At 47.3% G+C, this 21,412-nt stretch overlaps 2 protein-coding genes across 2 annotated transcripts in view; one reads left to right on the top strand and one right to left on the bottom strand.

The window, feature by feature from the left end:
- eif2ak4 (eukaryotic translation initiation factor 2 alpha kinase 4) overlaps positions 1-752 on the bottom strand; it is a 236,481-nt gene extending 235,729 nt beyond the window's left edge. The window contains exon 1 of the mRNA XM_038782980.1: positions 367-752. Coding sequence (XP_038638908.1) covers positions 367-480 — 114 coding nt within the window. The 5' untranslated portion in view covers positions 481-752. The remainder of the gene's footprint in view (positions 1-366) is intronic.
- An 8,872-nt stretch (positions 753-9,624) lies between these two features.
- LOC119962385 (EEF1A lysine methyltransferase 3-like) overlaps positions 9,625-21,412 on the top strand; it is a 44,182-nt gene continuing 32,394 nt past the window's right edge. The window contains exon 1 of the mRNA XM_038790346.1: positions 9,625-9,721. The gene's annotated coding sequence lies outside the window, so the exon portion shown is untranslated. The remainder of the gene's footprint in view (positions 9,722-21,412) is intronic.

Raw genomic sequence — 21,412 nt, 5'->3', positions numbered from 1 at the left:
CCCCCCCCCCCCCCCCCCCCCCCTACCCTCTCCCTCCCCCCCCCCCCACCCTACCTCTCCCTCCCCCCCCCCCTAAACCCTCTCCTCTCCCCTCCCCCGCCCCCTACCCTCAGTCCCCTCCCGCCCCCCCCCCCTAACCCTCTCCGCCCCCCCCCCCCCCCTACCTCTCCCGCCCCCCCCCCCCCCCTACCCTCTCCCCCCCCCCCCCCTTACCCTCTCCTCTCCCGCCCCCCCCCCCTACCCTCTCCTCTCCCCCCCCCCCCCCCCCCCCTACCCTCTCCTCTCCCGCCCCCCCCCTACCCTCTCCCGCCCCCCCCCCCCCTACCCTCTCCTCCCCCGCCCCCGTACCCTCTCCTCTCCTCTCACCTTCCACGGGTCTTGGTCCCGGAGGTCCCTGAAGTCCCTGCCGTAAATGGAGTTCAGGGCCTGTACCTCGGTCTCTTGTTGCTCCGAGTGGGATTCCTGCTCGGTGCCGCTCATGGTCCACCGGGGCCGCTACCGGAGCGGGGGAGGAGTGAGGCGGGCTCCCCGCCAGCCGCAGCTCCCGGTCTGCAACCGCCAGCCGCCCCTCGGCATCACACCCGCTGAGGCCCCGGCCAGAGAGCTGGCTTCACCCGGAACCGCAGCACGAAGGCGTCCGGGTCACCAACTGCAGCCGTCTCTGTAACCCAGGGCAACTGCTGCCGTCCCGGAAACCCAGGGCAACTGCTGCCGTCCCGGTAACCCGGGGCAACGGTTCCACCGCTCACACTGGTGTCCCATGTGTCCCCTGCCTTCCTCTTGATGAACCAGGGATGTCCCCGTCCACATTCACCTCCCAGTCAGTAATTGAGGGTTACTGCTACCTGCCACCACCCCTGCCATTGACCACTGCTCCCCTTTCCCTGCCATTAACCACTGCTCCCCTTCCCTGCCATTAACCACTGCCCTCCCCTTCCCTGTCATTAACCACTGCCCTCCCCTTCCCTGCCATTAACCACTGCTCCCCTTCCCTGCCATTAACTACTGCCCTCCCCTTCCCTGCCATTAACCACTGCTCCCCTTCCCTGACATTAACCACTGCTCCCCTTCCCTGACATTAACCACTGCCCTCCCCTTCCCTGCCATTGACCACTGCCCTCCCTTTCCCTGCCATTGACCACTGCCCTCCCCTTCCCTGCCATTGACCACTGCCCTCCCTTTCCCTGCCATTGACCACTGCCCTGCCTTTCCCTGCCATTGACCACTGCCCTCCCCTTCCCTGCCATTGACCACTGCCCTCCCCTTCCCTGCCATTAACCACTGCCCTCCCCTTCCCTGCCATTGACCACTGCCCTCCCTTTCCCTGCCATTGACCACTGCCCTCCCCTTCCCTGCCATTAACCACTGCACTCCCCTTCCCTGCCATTGACCACTGCCCTGCCTTTCCCTGCCATTGACCACTGCCCTCCCCTTCCCTGCCATTAACCACTGCCCTCCCCTTCCCTGCCATTAACCACTGCCCTCCCCTTCCCTGCCATTAACCACTGCCCTCCCCTTCCCTGCCATTGACCACTGCCCTCCCCTTCTCTGCCATTAACCACTGCCCTCCCCTTCCCTGCCATTGACCACTGCCCTCCCCTTCTCAGCTACCCCCATTAACCCTGGGTGACTGGACAGTCTTTCTCCCTCCCACCCCAGGGTAAATGCCTGGATCTGGTATGCCTCTTGTGGGAACCATGAATTGGATTCAATTTGAATTGATTTTTGAAGCAGGCAAGGTGATGGATTCCGGATTTGTCCCTGTCCACTCTGCACTTTGACTTTGTAACTGAGGAAGGAATGAATAAAAAACTTTGGGCAACCTAGATCCCTGAAGAAGTAACTGAACTGAACTTTGGCAACAAATACAGGGAGGGATGTTCAGCATCATTCGCGACACCTCAGATACTGACGCAGTCTGTGCCATATGCAGCAAGATCGGGACAGGCTTGGGCTGAGCAGTAGCTAGTAACATTCATGCCACACAAGTGCCAAATAATAAACATCTCCAACAAGAGAGAATCTAACCATCACCCCTTGACATTCGTTGGCATTACCATCGCTGAATCCTTCCCCTAACAGCATCCTGGGGGTTATCGTTGTCTAGAAACTGAATGTGGTCAGCCATATAAATACTGTGGCTACAGGAGAAGGTCAAAGGCAGGGAATTCTGTGGTGACTAACTCACCTGATTTCCCAAAGCCTGTCCATAAGGCACAAGTTAGAAGTGTGATGGAATACTCTCCACTTGACCATGTGACTCTAATACTCATAAAAACTCTAAGAACACTATTCATGACGGCCTTTGCTGCTCTTGCACATGTATTTGCTTTGTTTGGCCCCTTGTTCCGCACTGTAACCAATCACTAGTTGTCGATTATCATTTGTCAATGTATTCTGTCGATTATTCTTTTTGGCTATTATGTACATACTGTATGTTCCCTTGGCCGCAGAAAAATACATTTCATTGTACTTCAGTACTTGTGACAACCAATCAATCAATCAAGCTTAATGTCGTCCAGGACAAAGTAGCCTGTTTGATTGGCACCCCATCCACTGCCTTAAACATTCACTTCTTTCACCACCAATGCATAGTGGCAGAAGTGCATGCCATATACAAATACACTGGCAACTTACCAAGGCTCCTTCAACAGCATCTTCAAAACCCACGATCTCTACCGCCTTCAAGGGAAAGGGCAGCAGATGCATCGTAACACCACCATCTGTATGTTTCCCTCCAAGCCATGCACTATCCTGACTTACTACTCGATCGTTGTTCCTTCACTGTCACTGTATCCAAAAATCTTGGAACGCCCTCCCTAATAGCACTATGGGTGTACCCACACCACATAGACTACAGTGGTTCAAGAAGGCAGCTCACCACCACCACCTTCTTGAGGGCAATTAAAGATGGATAACAAATGCTGGTCTAGCCAATAACACCTGCATCATGTGAAAGAATAAAAATTCTCCAAGTGAGGGGGCATGTCCCATTCTAACATGGGGCAAGCAGCTTTGCACTGGCTTCTTGACCCCCCAAGATCTCCGACCATAAAGTCAGGATTAACAATATACCTACCCCACTTGAAGCAGTGGTGAGCTAAGCGATTTAAAACATCCCACCCGGCACATCCCCACTCAGAAGCCACATCGCCACGTCTCCCAGAATGATGTGGGTTTCCTGCCAAAAAAGCTCACCACATGCTTACCTTCTGCATCGTTATCACCGAGCTGCAATCGTCCAGACTGTTGACACCTGCAACTGACATTCCGCCTCCCCACTACACAAAGGCTAGCCCCCCAACCATACAAATAATAGTGGCAAACTCGGTCCCGACCACACGGAGAGTAGAGACCTCCCCACCTTTGTCAACCGTCTCACCTTTGCAACACACCTGTAATGTAAAAGGGGAGTCTGCTTAGTCCTCACGATCTCACTCCAATCAGGTTCACAGGGGGAGAGGACGATGCGCATATCAGGTGCAGACTTCAGCCAGTTCCTCTGTGCCAACTCCATCTTTGTAAGAATGGAAAATACAATCTCACACGTGTAGGTCATTGTGAAGAGCAATAGCACAAAATGCCTGTTTTACTCAGCGCTGGATACTCCTAGGAGAAGCTACTCCAGAATGCTGACAGCTTATTGGCTTTTTAAAAATAAATATTTTTATTCTCCTTTGTCACATTTTCTCCCAAATTTACACCCACCAACAATAAACAATAAGCAGTAACAAATACAATGTCAATTCCCATATCAACAACAGCAATCCCATAGTCCCACCAAACCCCCAAACAGCAGCCCGCATGTTAACATAAACAAATAACAAAAAGGAATCAGGAATCACCCATAGTCACCATTAATACAGTCCTGTGAGCCTTTGGTGAGCCTGTGGAATTCATTGCCACAGGAAATAGTTGATGCTAAAACTTTGAATATATTCAAGAGGTGGCTGGATATAGCTCTTGGGGAGAATGGGATCAAAGGCTATGGGGAGAAAGCGGGATTAGACTGTTGAGTTGGATGATCAGCCACGATTGTGATGAATGGTGGAGCAGGCTCGAAGGGTCAAAAGGCCTCCTGCTCCTATCTTCTATGTAACCCTCATGGGGACTGAAAGGGTTCAGAATTATACAAGGTAACAATCATACAAGCTGCTAGCTACTAAATTATCAAAGATAGAAAACCAATGATGAGAAACCAGTTGCTTCAGCTCAGACTGTCTACAGATACCATTGAAGGGCTGTTGCTATATTAATTACCGGAAGGCTGTAGTCACACACCTTGCACACAAAAATTTGATTGATAATTACGCAGCTTAGCCCTGCTGCCTCATGGTGCCGAGGTCCCAGGTTCAGACCAGGCTCTGGGTCACTGTCCGTGTGGAGTCTGCACATTCTCCCCGTGGTTGTGTGGGTTTCATCCCCACACAACCCAAAGATGTGCAGGATTGGCTACTCTAAATTGTCCCTTTATTGGAAAAAATGAATTGGGTACTCTAAATTTATTTTTTAATAAGATAATTATGCAACTGTAGGTCATGGGCAGCACGGTAGCACAGTGGCTAGCACTGTCGCTTCACAGTCCCAGGGTACCAAGTTCGATTCCCAGCTGGGTCAATGTCTGTGCACGGTCTGCAAGTTCTCCCCGTTTCTGCGTGGGTTTCGACCACATAACCCAAAGATGTGCAGGGTAGGTGGATTGGCCACGCTAAATTTCCCCTTAATTGAAAAAAATGAATTGGGTATTCTAAATTTATTTTATAAAAATCTTTTTATCCTACTTATGTCTAGCAGCTAGGAGATAAGTAGAGACAAATACATACTTGGTGACATTATAATTAAGTGTGTGTGCCCACAACATGATTGGCTAATCATGCTCAAATGTTATGCATTATATAATCCTAATTATTAGTTGTGAATGGATACAGATAATTCCTCCACAAGATGTATTATTTGATTGGTATATGATAATTACTTGGAATGTAAGCAAAAGGTATAATTGCTCAGTGGTTAGCACTGCTGTCTCATAGCGCTGAGGACAAAAAGGTATAATTGCTCTGTATTTTCTTTGTTCGGCAAGCTGGCAAGCTATATGTTGGATGTTTAGCTCCCTGCTATAGTTTGAATAAAGTTTTTTGAACTGGAACTCTGAGTGTCTTCTCGTCAGTTGGAGAGTGAAGAACACTATCGTCGAATAGTGGTGAGACTGTCGCGACAAGGACCATGGGGAGTCGCTTACCAATCTCCCCGTAGGACTCGTGGAGTACTAGTTCCATGGTAATGGACGGTGGCCTGCCAGCTGGGACTTGTTAATGAGCCCTTTATATGCCATCCCAGCGACGGACTGAGAGTTCTAGCTGGAACACACACTTGTGTTATAAACCACAGGTGCAGCTTTACTTGGGCTCAGAATAAATTTGTTCAGCCCTTTCTCTCTGTGTCTCCTGGGCTACCACACCAACCCTAACTTTAAAGCCAACATTAATCCTAAATTTATATCATCAATTCTGTATTTTTAAATTATTTTTATTCAAATTTTTGTCAAAAACATAATTTTTTGCATAACCGTTCGCAACAATTAACAATACAATATAAATGTTAACCGTATATACAGAGAAAAGAACAATACTATGTAACAATTCCCCCCCCCCCCGGGATGCTGCTGCTGCTGACCTTTAGTGCTCTCCTAGAAAGTCGCGGAACGGCTGCCACTTCCGAGAGAACCCAGCCATGGACCCTCTCAAGGCAAACTTTATTTTCTCGAGGCTGAGAAACCCAGCCATGTCACTAACCCAGGCCTCCACACTCGGGGGCTTTGAGTCCCTCCACATTAAAATGATCCGTCTCCGGGCTACCAGGGAGGAAAAGGCCAATACGCCGGCCTCTTTCGCTTCCTGAATTCCCGGGTCGTCTGACACACCAAAGATCGCTATCTCTGGACTCAGCACCACCCGCGTGTCTAAAATCTTGGACATTGCCTTATCCCTGCAAATCCCTGCCAGAATCACTTAAGAGCCAGAGCCGGGCATGCCCAGAACATATGGACATGATTTGCAGGGCATCCCGCACACCTCGCACATTTATCCTCAACCCCAAAGAGCTTGCTCATCCTGGTTGCCGTCATGTGTGCCCGGTGGACCACCTTAAACTGGATTAAGCTAAGCCTCGCACATGATGAAGAGGAATTGACCCTGTTTAGGGCATCCGCTCACAGGCCCACATCCAGTTCCCCCCTACCCAGGTGCCGAAGACCACCCTATCCTGTATCCTGCGTGGTGGTAGCAGCGAAAATGATACCACCTGTTTTTTGAGAAAGGCGCGTACCTGAAGGTATCTGAAAGCATTTCCAGGGGGCAAACTGAATTTCTCCTCCAGCACTTTCAGGCTGGGAAAGGTCCCGTCTATGAAAAGGTCCCCCATCCTTTTAATGCCTGCCCTATGCCAGCTTTGAAACCCTCCGTCTATCTTGCCCGGGACAAATCTGTGATTGCTGCGTATCAGGGTCCAAACTAAGGCTCCCCCCACCCCCCACCCCCCTGTGCCTTCTCCACTGACCCCAGATCTTTAATGCCGCCACCACTACCGGACTGGAGGAGTAGCAGGCCGGCGAGAACGGCAGAGGTGCCGTTACAAGTGCCCCTAGGCTGGTACCTTTGCATGAGGCCGCCTCTAACCGCTCCCTCGTTGACCCCTCCCCCAATACCCATTTCCTAATCATGGCTATGTTAGCCGCCCAATAGTAGCTGCAAAAATTCGGCAGCGCCAGCCCCCCCCCGGCGCGCTCCAGGTACAGTCTCTCTACTCGCGGGGTAAAGATAGCGGGAGCATGTCCCACCTTTTATATCATCAATTCTTAACCCAAATGGCCTCAATACTGTGCTTTCCAGGCAAGTCTCACACAAGTTGGCCTCTTTAATTTGTCGTGCAAAAGGATTTAAGGAGCCAGTGTACTATAAAGTAGTATTCGAGGGTATGTGACTAATCCTGCAACATGAAATACTCTCAGCCATGATCATTAACTTGCTCTTAAGCATGCCTGCGTTTTCAACTATATTTAGAAGCCTTAGAAGTCATAGAATCCCTACAGTACAGAAAAAAGCCATTTGTCCCATCGAGTCTGCACCAATCCTCCAAAAATGCCCCCACATAGGCCCAGCCCCCACCCTATCCCTGCAACCCTGTAACCCAAGCTAACCTGCACATCTCTGGACACTAAGGGGCAATTAGCATGGCCAATCCAGCCAAACCTGCACATCTTTGGTCTGTGGGAAGAAACTGGAGCATCTGAAGGAAACCCACGCAGACACGGGGAGAAGGGGAGAATGTGCAAACTCCACACAGACAGTCACCCGGAATTGAACCCGGGTCCCTGGCACTGTGATTTATCCTCCTTTGAGAATCTAAAATATACCTTGAACACCAACTCTCAATACAAGTAATTGCAACCTCAGATTCAAACATCCCTTATACAGCAAATCAGCGTTTGATATGAACTGAATCCCACTATTATAACAGGTAGGGATAGATAATGGCAAGGAAAAATGAATAAAAAGCAAGAGCTCCTATAATGGTGTGGTAGTATGACTAGAGGTACTACGGTACCTGGGGGTGTGAGCTGCTATTGGTGTAGAAAGCTCGCTGCCCATTGGCCCAAGTGTTGTCTTCTCATTGGTCGAGAGGAAGGTAGCTCCGCCTACGAGGCGGAGTATAAGAACCCGTGTTTCCCAGCAGCCATCGTTCTTTCTGTACTCAAGTTGCTGGGCACACTTCTTGTAGATTAAAGCCTTCGATTCAGACTACTCCTTCGTTTCTGTGTTCATTGATCGCGCAAGAAATGGCAAACATCAATGAAACAAAAAAGTCCGTCAAGGTATAAGAATACCAAAAACAAGAGAGAACAATTATCCAGCTGCCCACATGCACTCCCTAATCATGCTGCCACCCAAACCCTCTGACAACCCAATCATAATGGTAATACTGCAATTACCTTTGTTTTGTGTAAGATTAAAAATCCTTAATAAAAACATTTTTTTTTAAATCCCTGGGGTGATCTAAATGGGGTTCTTAAAATGATAAAAACAAATGGATTCAATGCCTAGAAGCTAGTTCTTCTGGTGAGGATATTCAGATCAAGGAGGCACTACCTAAAAAACATTCAAGAAGGAAATGAGAATGCCCTTTGGCGCACAAAGGGTAGCGGAAATCTGGAACTGTCTTCCTCAAATGGTTGTGCATAGTAGGATAATTTACACTTTTACGATTGAGATCAACAAACGTTTGTTGGGTAAGAGACCAAGGGAATGTGAATACATTGTGGGTCGATTAAGATGTTCAGATCAGCCAATATCTAAATAAATAGCAGCAAAAATTCGAGAGGGTGAAAGGCCTATACCTGTTGCTATATTGTCCGAGCTGAAAGCCTGCTCTTTAGTATTCTGGTGGCCGCTGTATCCCTTCCTGCCTTTGATTTTTTAAAAATAAATTTGGAGTACCCATTCCTTCTTTTTCCAATTAATAGACAATTTAGCACGGCCAATCCACCTACCCTGCACATCTTTGGGTTCTGGGGGTGAGTCGACGCAGACACGGGGAGAATGTGCAAACTCCATATGGACAGTGACCTGGGGCCAGGATCAAACCCGGGTCCTCAGTGCTGTGAGGCAGCAGTGCTAACCATTGCGCCACCATGCCACCTCCCTTCCTGCCTTTGTAAGTGTACATGAAGCTAAGAATCATAGAATTCCAACAGTGCAGAAGCAGGTCATTCAGCCTACTGTTTCTGCACTGACCCTCCGAAATAGCACCCCACCTTGGCCGACTCCCCACCCTACCCCGTAACCCCATCCCTGCACATCTTTGGACACCACATAGAAGTTAATTAATGTCACCCTGCAGCTGCTACATTCACAGGGCTGTTTGATACTGGACTGAGGCAGTACACGAGGGATAAGTTACTCAAGTACAAGATCTCAAGGGCAGATGTTGAAACACGTCATTGGACCTTATTAGTGACGACATATTTGGAACACTGTATCCAGTTCTAGCTACTATAATTTCCAATGATGCATGGTTGAGAAGTCCAAGGATGACTCCGGGTTTTAGGGCTTTCAGTTATGATGAACATGAAACCAAGAACTGAATTAATTTTCATTGAATAATAAAGACTGTATGAAACAGAGTCCCAGCCAAATTATCTCTGTAACTCCTTTGAAACAATCTAGTAAAGTTTGAGTAAAGTGGTGATGCATTCAAGGAGGCATGGATGTTCTTGGGCTGTTAACTGGTTGCAAAACATAACCGACAGATAGTGTGACCAAGAATGATGATCAGTGGTGTTTCATTTTGTAAATAGTAGGTCAAATTTGATTAGAACTGCCCCCAAATGGTGAGAGAGAGACAGTAAGAGGCTCCCAATAAAATGGAACACTCCTTACTTATCTCAGTCCAGGACTGGATGTTCCCATGCAACAACTTAACAGCAGGACACCAAGTGAAGGGAGTTTACCACCACACGAAAACTTCCTATTAACCCAGCTGATGCATCACATCACAGTTTCACAACAGTAGGACAAAGTGTGAGGATGTAGCAATCTGAAGAGATTGTGACCAGTTAAAACTGGAAGCAGCGCTCCATGGGAGCTATCAGCAAGAACCTGCCAGTCTCAGGTCAACTGTGCTGAAGAGGGTTCAACATTACTGAGGGATTCAGAGGATTTGCAAAGTAAGTTTTCAAGCTACATTTTAAAATGTGTTGGTAAGCACAGTGCAGGCTCTTCCCTCTCACTGCACTGCTTTCTCCTCGAAGCTCCTGATCTACTCTGATATTAACTTTAATATATTCTATTGGTACAGATGATAAACTCTGGTGAGTTCTGATGAAAAATGCCATTGACCTGAAATTATAACTCTGCTTGTCTCCCCACAGATGCTGCCCGATTGGATGAGTGTTTTTCCATTTTTTACTTCTTATTTCAGATTTCCAGTATCCGCAGTACTTTGTTTTTGAGACCACCATTTGCAACAACGGCTCTTCCGTTCCAGACTCACTGTCTTATTCCAGTCTCAACTCAAGCCCAAATAGTTATTTATGGGATCTTTAGCTGTCCAATTTTCAGTGATACAAACTGAGAGTAGAGTTAACAAATATAAGATGAAGACTGTAACTATTATTAAACTTAACTTGAAATGATTTAAGGTGTAGTTGACTTGTGCATACTAATCTGAGACCAGTTAGTCTCGATATATGCACTGGTCATATAGCCTAGAGAGCTCAGTATTGATATGTATTGGTCACATCTCCAGGAGTGGTCAGTCTTGGTATGTATTGATCACATATCCTGGAGTGGTCAGTCTTGGAGTGTATATTGGTCACATATCCTGGAGTGGTCAGTCTTGGAGTGTATATTGGTCACATATGCTGGAGAGGTCAGTCTTGGAGTGTATATTGGTCACATACCCTGGAGTGGTCAGTCTTGGAGTGTATATTGGCCACATATCCTGGAGTGGTCAGTCTTGGAGTGTATATTGGTCACATATCCTGGAGTGGTCAGTCTTGGAGTGTATGTTGGTCACATAGATAGATAGAGAAATACAGCACAGAACAGGCCCTTCGGCCCACGATGTTGCGCCGAACTTTTGTCCTAGGTTAATCATAGAATTTTGGACAATTTTTCATGGCCAATCCACCCAACCTGCACATCTTTGGACTGTGGGAGGAAACCGGAGTACCCGGAGGAAACCCACGCACACACGGGGAGGATGTGCAGACTCCACACAGATAGCGACCCAAGTCGAAATCGAACTTGGGACCCTGGAGCTGTGAAGCAATTGTGCTATCCACAGTGCTACCGTGCTGCCCTTAAGAAGTTAACCGACACACCATTATTCTACCCTAATCCATGTACCTATCCAATAGCCGCTTGAAGGTCCCTAACGTTTCCGACTCAACTACTTCCACAGGCAGTGCATTCCATGCCCCCACTACTCTCTGGGTAAAGAACCTACCTCTGACATCCCCTCTATATCTTCCACCATTTATCTTTAATTTATGTCCCCTTGTAATGGTGTGTTCCACCCGGGGAAAAAGTCTCTGGCTGTCTACTCTATCTGTTCCCCTAATCATCTTATAAACCTCTATCAAGTCGCCCCTCATCCTTCTCCGTTCTAATGAGAAAAGGCCTAGCACTCTCAACCTTTCCTCGTATGACCTACTCTCCATTCCAGGCAACATCCTGGTAAATCTCCTTTGCACCTTTTCCAAAGCTTCCATCCTTCCTAAAATGAGGCGACCAGAACTGCACACAGTACACCAAATGTGGCCTGACCAAGGTTTTGTACAGCTGCATCATCACCTCACGGCTCTTAAATTCAATCCCTCTGCTAATGAACGCTAGCACACCATAGGCCTTCTTCACAGTTCTATCCACTTGAGTGGCAACTTTCAAAGATCTATGAACATAGACCCCAAGATCTCTCTGCTCCTCCACATTGCCAAGAACCCTACCGTTAACCCTGTATTCCGCATTCCTATTTGTCCTTCCAAAATGGACAACCTCACACTTGTCAGGGTTAAACTCCATCTGCCACTTCTCAGCCCAGCTCTGCATTCTATCTATGTCTCTTTGAAGCCGACAACAGCCCTCCTCACTATCCACTACTCCACCAATCTTCGTATCATCTGCAAATTTACTGACCCACCCTTCAACTCCCTCATCCAAGTCGTTAATGAAAATCACAAACAGCAGAGGACCCAGAACTGATCCCTGGGGTCCGCCACTGATAACTGGGCTCCAGGCTGAATATTTGCCATCCACTACCACTCTCTGTCTTCTATCGGTTAGCCAGTTTGTTATCCAACTGGCCAAATTTCCCACTATCCCATGCCTCCTTACTTTCTGCACAAGCCTACAATGGGGAATCTTATCAAATGCCTTACTAAAATCCATGTACACTACATCCACTGCTTTACCTTCATCCACATGCTTGGTCACCTCCTCAAAGAAGTCAATAAGACTTGTAAGGCAAGACCTACCCCTCACAAATCCGTGCTGACTATCCCTAATCAAGCAGTGCCTTTCCAGATGCTCAGAAATCCTATCCCTCAGTATCCTTTCCATTACTTTGCCTACCACTGAAGTAAGACTAACTGGCCTGTAATTCCCAGGGTTATCCCTATGCCCTTTTTTGAACAGGGGCAGGACATTTGCCACTCTCCAATCCTCTGGTACCACCCCTGTTGACAGCGAGGACGAAAAGATCATTGCCAACGGCTCTGCAATTTCATTTCTTGCTTCCCATAGAATCCTTGGATATATCCTGTCAGGCCCGGGGGACTTGTCTATCCTCAAGTTTTTCAAAACGTGCAACACATCTTCCTTCCTGGCCAGTATCTCCTCGAGCTTATCAGTCTGTTTCACACTGTCCTCTCCATCAATATGGCCCCTCTCGTTTGTAAATACTGAAGAAAAATACTTGTTCAAGACCTCTCCTATCTCTTCAGACTCAATACACAATCTCCCGCTACTGTCCTTGATCGGACCTACCCTTGCTCTAGTCATTCTCATATTTTGTACATATGTGTAAAAGGCCTTGGGGTTTTCCTTGATCCTACCTGCCAAAGATTTTTCATGCCCTCTCTTAGCTCTCCTAATCCCTTTCTTCAGTTCCCTCCTGGCTATCTTGTATCCCTCCAGCGCCCTGTCTGAACCTTGTTTCTTCAGCTTTATATAAGTCTCCTTCTTCCTCTTAACAAGACATTCAACCTCTCTTGTCAACCATGGTTCCCTCACTCGACCATCTCTTCCCTGCCTGACAGGGACATTCATATCAAAGACACACAGTACCTGTTCCTTGAACAAGTTCCACATTTCACTTGTGTCCTTCCCTGACAGCCTATGTTCCCAACTTCTGCACTTCAAATCTTGTCTGACAGCATTGTATTTACCCTTCCCCCAATTATAAACCTTGCCCGCACCTATCCCTCTCCATAACTAAAGTGAAAATCACAGAATTGTGGTCACTACCTCCAAAATGCTCCCCCACTAACAAATCTATCACCTGCCCTGGTTCATTACCAAGTACTAAATCCAATATGGCCTCCCCTCGGGTCAGACAATCTACATACTGTGTTAGAAAAGCTTCCTGGACACACTGCACAAACACTACCCCATCCAAACTATTTGATCTAAAGAGTTTCCACTCAATGTTTGGGAAGTTGAAGTCACCCATGACTACTACCCTGTGACTTCTGCACCTTTCCAAAATCTGTTTCCCAATCTGTTCCTCCACATCTCTGCTGCTATTGGGGGGCCTATAGAAAACTCCCAACAAAGTGACTGCTCCTTTCCTATTTCTGACATCAACCCATATTACCTCAGTAGGCAGATCCCCCTCGAACTGCCTTTCTGCAGCTGTTATACTATATCTAATTAACAATGCCACCCCCCCCCCCCACCTCTTTTACCATCCTCCCTAATCTTGTTGAAACATCTATAACCAGGGACCTCCAACAACCATTTCTGCCCCTCTTCTATCCAAGTTTCCATGATGGCCACCACATCGTAGTCCCAAGTACCGATCCATGCCTTAAGTTCACCCACCTTATTCCTGATGCTTCATGCATTAAAGTATACACACTTCAACCCATCTCCTTGCCTGCAAGTACTCTCCTTTGCCAGTGTTACCTTCCCCACTGCATCACTATGTGCTTTGGCGTCCTGAATATCGGCTTCCTTAGTTGCTTGACTACAGATCCAGTTCCCATTCCCCTGCCAAATTAGTTGAAACCTTCCCGAAGAGTACTAGAAAACCTCCCCCCCAGGATATTGGTGCCCCTCTGGTTCAGATGCAACCCGTCCTGCTTGTACAGGTCCCACCTTCCCCAGAATGCGCTCCAATTATCCAAATACCTGAAGCCCTCCCTCCTGCACCATTCCTGCAGCCACGTGTTCAACTGCACTCTCTCCCTATTCCTAGCCTCGCTATCACGTGGCACCGGCAACAAACCAGAGATGACAACTCTGTCTGTCCTGGCCTTTAACTTCCAGCCTAACTCCCTAAACTTGTTTATTACCTCCACACCCTTTTTGCTACCTACGTCGTTGGTACCAATGTGCACCACTACTTCTGGCTGCTCACCCTCCCCCTTCAGGATCCTGAAGACACGATCTGAGACATCCCTGGCCCTGGCACCCGGGAGGCAACATACCTTTCAGGAGTCTCGCTCGCGACCACAGAATCTCCTATCTATTCCCCTAACCATTGAATCTCCTATTACTATTGCTTTTCTATGCTCCCCCCTTCCCTTCTGAGCCCCAGAGCCAGACTCAGTGCCAGAGACCTGGCCGCTGGGGCCTTCCCCGGTAGGTCATCCCCCCCAACAGCATCCAAAACGGTATACTTGTTTTGAAGGGGAACGGCTACGAGGGATCCCTGCACTGTCTGCCTGTTAGTTTTCTTTCCCCTGACTGTAACCCAGCTACTCTTGCCCAGTACCTTTGGTGTGGCTACCTCACTGTAACTCTTCTCGATAACCCCCTCTGCCTCCCGGATGATCCGAAGTTCATCCAGCTCCAGCTCCAGTACCTTAACACGGTCTCTGAGGAGCTGGAGTTGGGTGCACTTCCTGCAGGTATAGTCAGTGGGGACACCAGTGGTTTCCCTCACCACCCACATCCTACAGGAGGAGCATGCAACTGCCCTAGCCTCCATCCCCTCTTACTTTACAGAATTAGCTGCCCCGTGGACCAACTGGACCTCCGCCCTCCGACTCTGCTTCCAGTCAGCTGTACTCTAAACTCCTGACTCCCTTCACGCTCTTTGATAAATATAGGAAATGAAATGTAAGGAGCATCTTACTCCCTCCTCACCTAACTCCCTCAGTCACCAAACTCTCACTGTAGCACTCAAATGCCACAAGCTCAGCACTCCAGTGCAAACAAAACATATCCTGGAGTGGTCAGTCTTGGAGTGTATATTGGTCACATTTCCTGGAGTGGTCAGTCTTGGGAGTGTATATTGGTCACATATCCTGGAGTGGTCAGTCTTGGGAGTGTATATTGGTCACATATCCTGGAGTGGTCAGACTTGGAGTGTATATTGGTCACATATCCTGGAGTGGTCAGTCTTGGGAGTGTATATTGGTCACATATCCTGGAGTGGTCAGTCTTGGAAGTGTATATCGGTCACATATCCTGGAGTGGTCAGTCTTGGAGTGTATATTGGTCACATATCCTGGAGTGGTCAGTCTTGGAGTGTATATTGGTCACATAGATGACGGGACTGGGGGCATTCTGGCCAAGTTTGCCGATGATACAAAGATAGGTGGAGGGGCAGGTAGTATTGAGGAGGTGGGGAGGCTGCAGAAAGATTTAGACAGTTTAGGAGAATGGTCCAAGAAGTGGCTGATGAAATTCAACGTGGGCAAGTGCGAGGTCTTGCACTTTGGAAAAAAGAATAGAGGCATGGACTATTTTCTAAACGGTGACAAAATTCATAATGCTAAAGTGCAAAGGGACTTGGGAGTCCTAGTCCAGGATTCTCTAAAGGTAAACTTGCAGGTTGAGTCCGTAATTAAGAAAGCAAATGTAATGTTGTCGTTTATCTCAAGAGGCTTGGAATATAAAAGCAGGGATGTACTTCTGAGGCTTTATAAAGCACTAGTTAGGCCCCATTTAGAATACTGTGAGCAATTTTGGGCCCCACACCTCAGGAAGGACATACTGGCACTGGAGCGGGTCCAACGGAGATTCACACGGATGATCCCAGGAATGGTAGGCCTAACATACGATGAACGTCTGAGGATCGTGGGATTATATTCATTGGAGTTTAGGAGGTTGAGGGGAGATCTAATAGAAACTTACAAGATAATGAATGGCTTGGATAGGATGGACGTAGGGAAGTTGTTTCCATTAGCAGGGGAGACTAGGACGCGGGGGCACAGTCTTAGAATAAAAGGGAGTCACTTTAGAACAGAGATGAGGAGAAATTTCTTCAGCCAGAGAGTGGTAGGTCTGTGGAATTCATTGCCACAGAGGGCGGTGGAGGCCGGGACGTTGAGTGTCTTTAAGACAGAAATTGATAAATTCTTGATTTCTCGAGGAATTAAGGGCTATGGGGACAGAGCGGGTAAATGGAGTTGAAATCAACCATGATTGAATGGTGGAGTGGACTCGATGGGCCGAATGGCCTTACTTCCGCTCCTATGTCTTATGGTCTTATGGTCTTATATCCTGGAGTGGTCAGTCTTGGGAGTGTATATTGGTCACATATCCTGGAGTGGTCAGTCTTGGGAGTGTATATTGGTCACATATCCTGGAGTGGTCAGTCTTGGGATTGTATATTGGTCACATATCCTGGAGTGGTCAGTCTTGGGAGTGTATATTGGCCACATATGCTGGAGTGGTCGGGCAGCATGGTGGTGCACTGCTGCCTACAGCGCTGAGGACCCGGGTCACTGTCTGTGAGGAGTTAGGGGCTGGTTTAGCACACTGGGCTAAATCACTGGCTTTTAAAGCAGACCAAGGCAGGCCAGCAGCACGGTTCAATTCTCGTACCAGCCTCCCCGAACAGGTGCCGGAATGTGGCGACTAGGGGCTTTTCACAGTAACTTCATTGAAGCCTACTTGTGACAATAAGCGATTTTCATTTCCACGTTCTCCCTGTGTCTGTGTGGGTTTCACCCCCCACAACCCAAAGATGTGCAGGGTAGGTGGATTGGCCACACACGGTCGGCTATTGCAGAAAATACGGAGGCTGGGGATTGAGGGTGATTTAGAGATGTGGATCAGAAATTGGCTAGTTGAAAGAAGACAGAGGGTGGTGGTTGATGGCAAATGTTCAGAATGGAGTTCAGTTACGAGTGGCGTACCACAAGGATCTGTTCTGGGGCGGTTGCTGTTTGTCATTTTTATAAATGACCTAGAGGAGGGCACAGAAGATTGGGTGAGTAAATTTGCAGACGACACTAAAGTCGGTGGAGTTGTAGACAGTGTGGAAGGATGTTGCAGGTTACAGAGGGACATAGATAAGCTGCAGAGCTGGGCTGAGAGGTGGCAAATGGAGTTTAATGTAGAGAAGTGTGAGGTGATTCACTTTGGAAAGAATAACAGGAATGCGGAATATTTGGCTAATGGTAAAATTCTTGGCAGTGTGGATGAACAGAGGGATCTCGGTGTCCATGTACATAGATCCCTGAAAGTTGCCACCCAGGTTGATAGGGTTGTGAAGAAGGCCTATGGTATGTTGGCCTTTATTGGTAGAGGGATTGAGTTCCGGAGCCATGTCATGTTGCAGCTGTACAAAACTCTGGTACGGCCGCATTTGGAGTATTGCGTACAGCTCTGGTCGCCTCATTATAGGAAGGACGTGGAAGCTTTGGAACGGGTGCAGAGGAGATTTACCAGGATGTTGCCTGGTATGGAGGGAAAATCTTATGAGGAAAGGCTGATGGGCTTGAGGTTGTTTTCGTTAGAGAGAAGAAGGTTAAGAGGTGACTTAATAGAGGCATACAAAATGATCAGAGGGTTAGATAGGGTGGACAGTGAGAGCCTTCTCCTGCGGATGGAGGTGGCTAGCACGAGGGGACATAGCCATAAATTGAGGGGTAATAGATATAGGACAGAGGTCAGAGGTAGGTTTTTTACGCAAAGAGTGGTGAGGCCGTGGAATGCCCTACCTGCAACAGTAGTGAACTCGCCAACATTGAGGGCATTTAAAAGTTTATTGGATAAGCATATGGATGATAATGGCATAGTGTAGGTTAGATGGCCTTTAGATTTTGACTTCCCATGTCGGTGCAACATCGTGGGCCGAAGGGCCTGTACTGCGCTGTATCGTTCTATGTTCTAAGTTGCCCCTTAATTGGGAAAAAATAATTGGGGACTCTAAATTTATTTATTTTTTTAAATTCTGGAGTCGTCAGTCTTGGGAATGTATATTGGTCACATATCCTGGAGTGGTCAGTCCTGGTGCGTATACTGGTAACATGAAAGTAATACTAACACTCATGCTTCACAAATTTGTCAACATCACCATAGGTTCTGCATGACAGGATATGCAGGATATGATCATAATTTGAACAGCATTTTGATGAAGCAGGGTGATTTGTGCAATTATATTTTTTGAATAGCAAGCCTTTCTCCCTAACATTTAGTTAAACCTTAAAGGTTGACAAAGCCATGTATAACATGGGCAAACAATAAAATTGCACTAAATTTTATTTACTGAGGAGAGTGTGAGGAGAGCAGAAGATTTGTTGCTCTCCTATAATAATTTTTTTTTAAATTTAGAGTACTGTGATTGATTTCACCGATATTATGCCAGGTTTTGCTGCAATTAAACCAGAAACTAGTTTCTCAGTTCTCATAGTATCATAGAATATGACAGCAGAGTGATGTTATTCACCCATCATGTACACGGCAGCTCTCTGTAAGAGCTACTCAGCTAGTCCCACTCTCCTGCCGTTTCACTGTAAACCTGCATCTTTTTTGCTCTTCAGGTAATTATACAATTCACCATTGAAAGCCATGGTTGAATCTGCCTGCGCCACACTCTCAGGCAGTGCACTCCAGATTCTAACCGCTTGCTGCGTGAAAATATGTTTTCCTCAGGTCACCTGTGGTTCTTTTTGCCAATCCACCTTAAATTGATGCCCTCTGGTTCTCAACTCTTCTGCGAATGGAAACAGTTTCTCTCTGGGGTTACTTTTACTGACCTGCATGAGGCAGGACCAGACTGGAGGGTGCGGTAAAATTGGGCGGAGGGGGTTCCTCAACCTTGTCTCATGTCGGGAATTTTAGCAATGGCAGGACCGGCTTTGGACAGGTTTCCCATCACAAGGAGGCAGGAAGCACATTTAAATATTGAAGTTCCCTATTGAGGGCACAGCGGAGGCAGTGGTGTTGTGGTATTGCCACTAGACTAGCAATCCAGAGACACAGGGCAAGATCTGTGGACCCAGGTTTGAATCCTACCACATCAGGTGGTGCAATGTGAATTCAATAAAAAATAAATCTGGAATTATGTTGACTCTCAAATGCCCCCTGGTGGGCAATTAGGGATAGCCCAACCAGCGCTGGCCACATCAGGAGAATGAATGAAAAAGTGTTTTTTTACCAGTCCGTCAACAGATACGCCCCCCCACCCCCGCTGGATGGAGAGGCCGCCCACTGAATGCAGGCAGCCTCCCAGTGGTGACCCAGGGAAGTATTTTTATTCAAATGGGTGACAGGCAGGGAAGGCAACACACACAACCCCAGAAATTACCTCGGAGAGACTTCCCCTTCATTATATCAATCAGATTGTCTGTCAGCTCTCTGAGGTGTGACTTCCTCCCGAATGAGGGGAACGTATTATGGTAACCATTCACCACTGTATTACATTGTACCTATGGACCATTGTACGGTATTACACTGATTGTATCATGTTGGTGCCCTTGTGGGTTCCGCCCCTGGCTCCGCCCCCTTGAGGGGAGGTATAAAGAGCAGCTGCCATGTAGGCGGCTCTCATTGTAGAGAAGTCGCAGGCAGGCACTGTTTTAGTTGATTCAAGCCACTGTTCACTTCAACTCTCTGTCTCGTGTGAATTGATGGTCGCTTCACGGGATAAAGTCCCATCCCCAATCAATTAGCACACCATGGAGCATTAAAATAACTGCGGGGTTGCTGTCATCAGCAGGGATACATTCCTTGGGCAGCACTGTGGTGCAGGGATTAGCACTCCTGCCTCCGGCGCTGAGGACCCGGGTTCAATCCCAGCCCTGGGTCACTGTGTGAAATTTGCACATTCTCCCCTTATTTGTGTGGGTTTCACCCCCACAACGCAAAGATGTGCAGGTTGGTGGATTGGCCACATTAAATTGTCCCTTAATTGGGAAAAAAAAGTAATTGGGTACTGGAAATTTATTTAAAAGAAGGGATGGATGCATTCTTTGGTGACAGGCTGGGAAACCCTGCCATCTGAAAAAAACATACACTCTATCTATTCTGTCCAGACCCCTCATGATTTTGAACACTGTTATTCCTTTCCTCTTCTCTGAAATGAAGATCCTCAGTTTTGCCAATTTATCCTCATAACTGAAGTAGCTAATCATTGGAAACAATAGCATAAATCTTTTCTGAACCCACTAATTCAGTTGAGACAGAACCAGTGGTTTATAAAGGTTCAACCGTAACTTCCTTGTTTAGAATTATAGAATTTACAGTGCAGAAGGAGGCCATTCATCCCATTGAGTCTGCACCAGCTCTTGGAAAGAGCACCCTACCCAAGGTCAACAACTCCACCCTATCCCCATAACCCAGTAATCCCACCCAACACTAAGGGCAATTTTGGACACTAAGGGCAATTTATCATGGCCAATCCACCTAACCTGCACATCTTTGGACTGTGGGAGGAAACCGGAACACCCGGAGGAAACCCACGCACACACGGGGAGGATGTGCAGACTCCACACAGACAGTGACCCAAGCCGGAATCGAACCTGGGACCCTAGAGCTGTGAAGCGATTGTGCTATCCACAATGCTACCGTGCTGCCCTTTTTGCACTCTCTGCTTCTATTTATAAAGCCCAGCACATACAAGTCTTAATAACTACTTTCTCAACATTTCCTGCCACCTTCAATGATTCGTGCACATATAACCCCCAGGTCCATCCCCTCTGCACCTGCCCCACCCCCATTTAGAATGATATTCTTTATTTTATATTTCCTATCCTTGTTTTCCTAACAAGCATTTCCTTGCATTAAATATCATCTGTCATGTATCTGCCCATTCCAAAAGCCTGTCTATCCCTATCCTCCTCACAGTTCATGTTTCCATCTTTTGTATTACATGTAATATTTGAAATAGTACCCTGCACACCCAAGTCTGGGTCAGTAATATAGATCTCAAAAAGCAGTGGTCTGAGTACCAGCCTCTCCACAATATACCTTCCTCCACTCTGAAAAGCATCCATTCATCACTTCCTCTGTTTCCTGTCACTTAGCCAACTGTGTATCCATGCTGCTACTGTCCCTTTTATTCTATGAGCTTCAACTTTGTTGACAAGCCTATTGTATGGCACTTCATCACATGTCTTTTGGAAGTCGACCACATCAACCTTACATTCATCAACTTTCTCTGTTACCGCATCAAAAGTTCAAACCAGTTAAACACAATTTGCCCTTTAAAATTCCCTGCAGTCCTTGCTTCATTAATTCACATTTGTCCAGGTCCTCTCGATCTTGTCCCATATTATCATTTTAGAATGTACACCATGGCTTAAGTTAAACTGGCTGGCCTATAAATGTTGGGTTTTTCCTTGCATAATTTTTTTGAACAGGCATGTAACCAGCAATTCTCCAGTCCTCTGGCACCACCAGTATATCTGAGGAGGATTGGATGTATTTCATCTGGTCCTGGTGACTTATCTAGTTTA

Source organism: Scyliorhinus canicula, chromosome 2 (genome assembly GCF_902713615.1).
Source record: "Scyliorhinus canicula chromosome 2, sScyCan1.1, whole genome shotgun sequence".
Classification (NCBI taxonomy): domain Eukaryota; kingdom Metazoa; phylum Chordata; class Chondrichthyes; order Carcharhiniformes; family Scyliorhinidae; genus Scyliorhinus; species Scyliorhinus canicula.
This window is presented reverse-complemented; position numbering and strand designations above follow the sequence as displayed.